This window comes from Fundulus heteroclitus, chromosome 14, assembly GCF_011125445.2.
Source record: "Fundulus heteroclitus isolate FHET01 chromosome 14, MU-UCD_Fhet_4.1, whole genome shotgun sequence".
Lineage (NCBI taxonomy): Eukaryota > Metazoa > Chordata > Actinopteri > Cyprinodontiformes > Fundulidae > Fundulus > Fundulus heteroclitus.
In genome coordinates this window covers 35,489,837-35,498,543 of record NC_046374.1, presented here as the reverse complement: position 1 = coordinate 35,498,543, position 8,707 = coordinate 35,489,837, and the positions used below count along the sequence as shown (strand labels likewise).

The 8,707-nt window shown below is 43.5% G+C and overlaps 2 protein-coding genes across 2 annotated transcripts in view; both read left to right on the top strand.

Moving 5' to 3' along the window:
* LOC118565787 overlaps positions 1-8,707 on the top strand; it is a 31,134-nt gene that overhangs the window by 16,105 nt on the left and 6,322 nt on the right. The window contains exon 3 of the mRNA XM_036146786.1: positions 4,787-4,985. Within this exon, the coding sequence (XP_036002679.1) occupies positions 4,787-4,985 (199 nt within the window). The remainder of the gene's footprint in view (positions 1-4,786; positions 4,986-8,707) is intronic.
* The window catches only part of LOC118565793, a 48,900-nt gene continuing 41,460 nt past the window's right edge, over positions 1,268-8,707 (top strand). The window contains exon 1 of the mRNA XM_036146797.1: positions 1,268-1,365. The gene's annotated coding sequence lies outside the window, so the exon portion shown is untranslated. The remainder of the gene's footprint in view (positions 1,366-8,707) is intronic.

Genomic DNA, 8,707 nt, shown 5'->3' with positions numbered 1-8,707 from the left:
AAAGAGCTTCCCAATGGTGAATATGTTTTTGTTGTTTAGAATAATAAAAAGAAATCTGATGTGCAACAATGTAATGTTTTACAGCATTTCAACAAAGACCAGCACAGGTGACTAGTGCAGATGGAAAGGTTTTATTTTTAATTATGGCATAATTATAAGACAAGGTAAAATCTGTCTTTTATGGACCAGATTTGTACTCTTTAAGTTTTTAGTAAATAGAACAGCTATCCAATGATTTATACTCAAATGCAAACTATGGTGCAATAAAATGTGCTTTAAATGTATTTATCAAAACTTATTAAATATAGCAAGTTTTTTCAATGAAATACTGACCCAAGTGCTGTTCTTGTATTGCCAGACCAAAGGAAATGATCACATTTTGTAGAGGAGGTAAAACATTTTTACAGCCTAACAATGGTTTGTTTGTTTTTTATTCATTTTTTGTCCCTAAAGTGCTTTTAACTGTATAATTATGTCCCATGTGGTGAAAAGTTTGGGCACTCCTGTTTTAAATGGACTGGACTTGTGTAGCGCTTTTAGGGTAAAGTAACTGAATAAACAAGAGTTCATGTTGCAGTAGAAGGTGTGACAGAGACAGACTACATGTTTAGTTGTTCTGTCTAAGGTTGGTCTCTTTTAGGGCATCATCATCATCATCATCATCATCATCATCACCTCTTTAGCTACAGCTGGTCAAGGGGTGGGACTATCCTGGAAGAGAGGCTGTGGTGAGAGAAGAAGCCATTAAGTTTAGACTCTGTGAGAGACTCTCTGAGGTGTCTTGTGATTCTGCTTCATGGGTGCAACAGTTCATCTGTACACCGTCACCAAGAGAAGGCTGATAGGCAGACAGGAGCGCATTGAGCTGAGGAGCTGGGATCAGGCTTTGTCCGTTTGAAATTTGTGCCGCTGGCACCAAAGACCACCGACATTTAGCAAATAGACATAAATTTGTTCATTCTAACAGACAATAAAATAGGAAATTGTTACTCAGATTTCATCTCTGACAGTGAGAAAAAAAAGAAAGTAAACCTCTGGTTTCAACTGTACATAAACGTATCCAGTAGATAAGTATCTTTTCAACTTTATAGTCACATTTAAACTAAAACCTTTTTTCCACACACAATATTAAAAACATGTTCTTGAAAGTACTTGCACATTAAATGGGTTGTGGTTAGGTTGTACGTTACTATGGGAGGGACTTTGTTACGTAGAGGGGGTGGAGATGCGGCAGCACGTCTTTCGCTTCATTCAGTGTTCAGGAAGTCAGAGCAGAGAGGCTGAGATGGTGAGAGCTGCAGGTCTCTGAGAGATTCTCTTCACCCATTCAGCGTTGTGGACCGTTGGTCTGGACGCCTGTTAAAGGTGAGCCTTGCTGGTCTTTTGTTTGTTTTATTTTATTTACAGCAATACACAACTGTTGTGAATTCTGTCAAACGCCATGGGCAAAAGTTCCCTTTCATTTATTATTATTATTTTATTTTTTAATGGGGTGGGGAAAGAGAGGAATTAGATAAGACAGTTCTAATGGAGAAGTTTGTTTTATGTTTGCTGTTGATTTGCGCTCCGCACATTCAGCGCCGTTTTCATCCAGCCTGAGCCGATGCAGGCAGGCTGATCTCTGGCTGCAGCTCTCTAACTGCTCCCACATATGGGTCCCATGTTCAAAAAGCCGAGTTAATGCATGTCCAGACTGATATATGGGGTAAATTCCTGCACACCCTGGCTTTTCTGTTTACTCTTAGTCAGTTATGACTACACATTGCTCCGTGGAAAAGATCTTGCTCGGTAGCATGGTTGTTGGTCTAATCTGGTTTCCTTCTTTTTAGCTGAGATCTGCACAAAGAAGTGTTGCAAAAGGCGTGAGGTCCGTATTCAGTTAACTGCACTTTAAAACAATTTAAACGGCGCTAAATAGTCACGTCTGACCCAAGCTGACTGGGTTTTAGAACCCAGATTATACACTTTGTGACAGTTAATTATGCTTTAGTTTGCAAATTTTGCATAATATAATGTTCCATCATTCTAAGCAACTGAAGCCGCGCACTACGTTACTCCTTTTTTAAAATAAACTTAGTAATACACGATCAGAGCCCCCACACTTTGTTTTCATGCCAGCAGCGGCTTTTTGTTTCGTAGGCGACGCAGAAAACCTTTCAGAGCAAACTGTAGGTCGCGCTGTCAGGATTGTTGTTGCACCCAGAGGTGCCTGCAGGAGTTTATCGGAGGGTTCGCACAAAGACACCTGACCCACGCAGGAGCAACTAACATGTGCGCCATGCGCTGACAGCCAAATAAATTATGTGCCTATAACCATTAATCATGCGCGGGACGCACAGCTTATATCACAGCTTTGATCCAGCAACATGTCTACCTGACCCACACAACTTGGTCCCTTATCTAAGTTGCTGTCAATATTGCTACAAAACTCTGTTTCCAGTCTCTGATTCCACTTCAGAGTGTCAGCAGCACACATGGACGCAATGGCGTAGGTTTAATTGGAACTTTGGTGAGGACACTTTTGATCCTACGCAATATGCATGCTCCTATCTTTTATGCTTGACTTAAGCGTCAGGACGCGTTTCGTCTGTCTTAAGAGAAAAGCAGCATGTTTTGCTACATTTATACAAATGTTATAAGCACTAAGCACACTAGATGAATGTTTTGAAAAGGTTTGCATTTGAACTAAACAACAGAGACAGTAAATACATGCCTATTTAACCAAATATTTTCAAACTGTGTCTGTTCTCTGTAGATTTATCCTGTATTTTCTTTTGAAGATATGGAAATGCACAGAGATAAACCCCACCCTTGTTTTTTTAAATCTAACTCTCTGTATCATAAAACATAAAATAATTCAGGAGACTCCAAATAAATGTATTGTATTTACGTCTACACTGGAAGTAGAAGTGTAACTGACATTTACAATATTGACTTCAATATTTCAACAAATGTACAGCTGGGCTATAGTTACTTTATGTAGCCCATTTCATGTAATTTATCTTAACATCCCACACATTTCTTGCGTCACACAGTCCGCACACACCTGTTAGACAAGCCAACGCCCAAATTTAATGACGCCTGTTTGCTTCCTCTAGCACAGGAATTGCCAAAGGGTGGTAGAAGACAGCAGATTCTCCTTACCCCTCTCAGACAACTTATTATTGTTTTTATTAATTATTAAAAAATGTATAGTTTTTATAATTATTAATTATTTTCCTAACAACAGTGAGTTGTCAATAATGATTAAACGTTCAGTAAATCTTAATACACAACCAGCATGGAGGATCCAATACTGTACTTTGAGTAAGATGGGTGACACCAAGACTGATAATTTTCCTCAGTTTTATTTGTCTTTACCCTAATTTTAGAAGTAAAACTAGTTAAATAGCACTATAATCTGGAACCCTAATTATAGTAATAGTAATATCATCTTTTATTGTAATTGAAACATTACAATGAAATTTGTTCTCTGCTTTTAACCCATCCCCTTGGGGAGCAGTGGGCTGCCATGTGTGGCGCCCAGGAAGCGTTCTGGGGTTGAGGGTCTTGCTCAGGGACCCAGAGTGCCGGCACTGGGGATCGAACCGGCTACTTGCATCCTTCTCTGACTGCAAGCGCGCTGCTCTAACCACTCGGCCACGACCCCCCAATTATGCTATTATAACTAAGCAAAAGTCTTAACAAAAAAAAGCAGTTGTTTAGGCGCCATCTAGTCTTGTTATATACTGAATATTCAATTCAGATTTATTTATATAGCGCCAACATATGATACATGTCATCTTCTACAAGTCAAGTTAAATCAAATCCTGCAGACAGGTTAGTCAGAAAGTTTCCTAGGACTGAATAAGTGAAGAAACATTCAAATGTGCATTTCCTTTTCTTTGAACAAGAAAATGTTAATGCTCTCAAATGACCAGCTATAGAGAGAAAAGTCTACACGGTACAAAAGAAGCTGAAGAGAACATGAAGACTAATGGGAAGGTGTAGGAGCCATAAATGTTTACAGTTTAAACTGATTATGAAAAATGTTTGGAATGTGATGAGAAAATGAACTTGAACTTTCGTACATGTTTTCAGTTGAAAATGAAAAATGGGGATGAAAGAAAAGTTGCAATGACAAATATTAAAATTATTTATTCTTGTTTATATTTAAAACCGTTTTAACTTTTGCATCTGTCTGTCAGTTTGGTTTTATATCTGGTTAAAAACAGGAATAACTGTTGGGAATTGTCTGGATGTGCAGAAAAATTGCTGCTGATGCTGGAGCTGATGTGTTGCTGACTCTCCTCCTCTGTCTCCTCTCACAGGGAGAAGATGATGTGCAGGATCCTGCTGCTCATCATCCTCAACTCATGTCTCTGTGGTCAGTTTCCATCTTCTCTTTGTTCAGTCTAAATCCATCAATAATCAGTGAAAAGTCTGTCAGTGAAGGGAACACTTCAATCCTCCAGCTGTATCTGATCAAGCAGTTTGACTTGAAGAGCATCAAGCAGAGCTCTGACAGCACAGAGAGCATCATGGGACAGAAAGCTCTAGAGATGTAGTTTAAAGACTCCCATGTTCCAGTTATCAGTGTGTCTGCTCCTCTCTTTCCCTCTCTGTCTCCTCAGCAGCAACATTTGTAGTGAATGTGACACAGAGCTCCTATCAGGCAGAGGAGAACCACAGCATCACTCTGGAGTGGACCTTCACCACCACACCTGATCAACCCTGGAGAGAGCTATTTATCTACTGCTGCTCATTAACTCCTAGGAAAGAATTAGTCCTGTATCATTTCCATCAGGTCCATGATGGTGTTGAGGTGTCAGAGTCTCAGGATGAACAGTTTTCAGGACGAGTCCAGAGTGACAAAGACGTCCTCAGAGAAGGACTAATAAGACTCCATGTGTCCAGACTGAGGACTGAAGACTCTGGACAGTATTACTGTGATGTGAAGACTGATGATGGATCTGGATCTGCCGGAACCATCATCACAGTCACTGGTGAGTTCACTCAGTAGGTCATTTTATGATGATAAAATAAGGTTATTTACACCACAGACGGCCCTGCGATAGACTGGCGACCTGTCCGCTGATAGCTGGAGATAGGCATCAGCACCCCTCGTGACCCCATGAGGGATAAGCGTGTAGGAAAATGGATGGCTGGACACCACAAATGTGGCGCCATCTAGCGACAGTATCACAGAACTATCATAATGTCAGTGTCAGGATTTGTTTATTGATGAACTCAGAACACACACAATGACAAACATTTGAGAGGTTTATTGGAGGGAAGATGATGGGTGGTAGATGATTAAACCAGAGGTGCAGGAATACAGAGGCTCAGAGGTGCAGGTGATGGCAGGAGCTGACAGCCCGGAGAGTCAAACAAAACTGATCAAACCAGGGTGGGTGGAGGGTGGTACGGATGGTGGGCTAAAATCAAACAAAAAACTACCCAATCAGGGCGATCCAAAACAAAGAGGAAAAACGAAAGCGGACTAAAGGGGTTTCTAACAACCCCTGGTAGGCAAAACAAAGAGCGTCTAACAGATGCTGGTAGGCAAAACAAAGAGCGTCTAACAGATGCTGACACAAGGCAAAACGGGCAAGACTGGCGAACATCACCACAAGGCTAACGGGCAAGTCCAGACGTACTAACGCCAGAGGGAAGGAACAGGCGCTCTAACGCCAGAGGGAAGGAACAGGCGCTCTAACGCCAGAGGGAAGGAACAGGCGCTCTAACGCCAGAGAGAAGGAACAGGCGCACGACAACGCCAGAGGGAAGGAACAGGCGCACGACAACGCCAGAGGGAAGGAACAGGCGCACGACAACGCCAGAGGGAAGGAACAGGCGCACGACAACGCCAGAGGGAAGGAACAGGCGCACGACAACGCCAGAGGGAAGGAACAGGCGCACGACAACGCCAGAGGGAAGGAACAGGCGCACGACAACGCCAGAGGGAAGGAACAGGCGCACGACAACGCCAGAGGGAAGGAACAGGCGCTCGACAACGCCAGAGGGAAGGAACAGGCGCTCGACAACGCCAGAGGGAAGGAACAGGCGCTCGACAACGCCAGAGGGAAGGAACAGGCGCACGACAACGCCAGAGGGAAGGAACAGGCGCACGACAACGCCAGAGGGAAGGAACAGGCGCACGACAATGCCAGAGGGAAGGAACAGGCGCACGACAATGCCAGAGGGAAGGAACAGGCGCACGACAATGCCAGAGGGAAGGAACAGGCGCACGACAATGCCAGAGGGAAGGAACAGGCGCACGACAATGCCAGAGGGAAGGAACAGGCGCACGACAATGCCAGAGGGAAGGAACAGGCGCACGACAATGCCAGAGGGAAGGAACAGGCGCACGACAATGCCAGAGGGAAGGAACAGGCGCACGACAATGCCTGAGGGAAGGAACAGGCGCACGACAATGCCAGAGGGAAGGAACAGGCGCACGACAATGCCAGAGGGAAGGAACAGGCGCACGACAATGCCAGAGGGAAGGAACAGGCGCTCTAACGCCAGAGGGAAGGAACAGGCGCTCTAACGCCAGAGGGAAGGAACAGGCGCTCTAACGCCAGAGGGAAGGAACAGGCGCTCGACAACGCCAGAGGGAAGGAACAGGCGCTCGACAACGCCAGAGGGAAGGAACAGGCGCTCGACAACGCCAGAGGGAAGGAACAGGCGCTCGACAACGCCAGAGGGAAGGAACAGGCGCTCGACAACGCCAGAGGGAAGGAACAGGCGCTCGACAACGCCAGAGGGAAGGAACAGGCGCACGACAACGCCAGAGGGAAGGAACAGGCGCACGACAACGCCAGAGGGAAGGAACAGGCGCACGACAACGCCAGAGGGAAGGAACAGGCGCACGACAACGCCAGAGGGAAGGAACAGGCGCACGACAACGCCAGAGGGAAGGAACAGGCGCACGACAACGCCAGAGGGAAGGAACAGGCGCACGACAACGCCAGAGGGAAGGAACAGGCGCACGACAACGCCAGAGGGAAGGAACAGGCGCACGACAACGCCAGAGGGAAGGAACAGGCGCACGACAACGCCAGAGGGAAAACCCACCGGGGCGTGAGGGAAACGCCGTGGCGCAAGGGAAGCAGGAACGTCTAAAACGCCAGGGAAAAAGAACAGAGGGCGTCTTAACACGCCGGGGAACCAAGAAGCCTAAGACAGAAGACGTTCTAACATGCCGAAAAATCCCAAAACACTGGGGAACGAAGGGTGTCATCTCACGCCGGGGAATTCTCCAGGAAGAATTCGAGGGCCAAAACAAAAACTAGGAGGTTCAAACCAGACAAAGTATGGAAGCGTAACAGCTCAAAACCAGGGACAAGAACCTAAGTGAGCGCTAGGACCTTAAGGAGCGCTAAAACCTAAGGAGCTCTGGGAGAGCGCAGGGACTCATAAAGCGCACAACAAAATAAAGAATCAAACCAAGAACTAGAAAATAAAGACAAAACTAGAAAACTAGAGCAGGGATGGGTCATTCCATGGAAAGTGTCAAGATTGGACCTTTGAATTTTGAGTTTTTTGATCACAACTTTTTTTTGTTGTTGTTTCATAGCCTATAGAACATGTAACACTTGCAATAAAACATATTTTTCAAGCTCAGACACCATTTTCTTAAAGTATTTTAGCACATTATATCCAGAGATCAGAGTTTATTTTTCCACCCCGTCACAGGACAAAGGTTAACAAATTCTACAGTAATTTTAGATAAAAATAAGACAAACAAAATGTTATTCACTTCAGAAAGTGTCTTTTTGTTCAAAAATACCAATAGTTAGATTAAAATGTGTTTTTTTATATTTTTGTTTTATGTACATCAATAAATACATTTAATATGCAAGTGTTCATACATTCTTTGGTAAAATGTACAGTCTGATATCAAATTCTACAAAAAAATTATGTACATTATTGCAAATATAAACTATGTGTATAATTGCTTTGACCACTATATTTCCCTTTGTCTTTAAAAAAATAAAAAAATCACACTGTGACGGGGTGGAATATAGTGTGACGGAGAGGAACACTGTGACGGGGTGGAATGGACAAATTTAAGAACTGCACAATTTCAGTTTCATAGTTGCTCAAATTTGATTCAGGCCACAATTAATGGCAGACACTGACATAAATAACCACTGTTTTATTTTAAGAACTGCTCCTCAAAATACATGTGTTTAATTTGATGCTGGGGGAGGGAAGTGTGAAAGAGATTGATATATTTTATACTAATTCAATATGAAGAACAGTGCCACCCATCACAATGATTCCACCCCGTCACAGGCTTTAGTGTGACGGGGTGGAATGTGACGGGGTGGAAAATCTAAAGCCATATGGCTGGATTTCTGGATATGTTAAATGGTAACACTGCAATTAGCGTGGAAGTACAATTAAAAATGAGTTATTAACACAAATATGATTTTAAAATTTGATTACCAAATAGTTTCCCCCACTTTTTGTGTGTGACGGGGTGGATATGCTATGCTTAACGAAAGGATTTTGAAGGAAAAATGTACCAAAAATGGTCGTAAAGAAAAATCAGAACTCACTATTTTTTGGACTTCTCTTCTTCAAACTCTTGAATGATGTCACTTCCTGTTAGTAAAGTCACTTCCAGGAAGTGTATTTCATTTTGGCGCAGAATTATATTGGTGTGACGGGGTGGAATATGAAACTGATGGACACAGAGAAATCATGCTATTTTAAT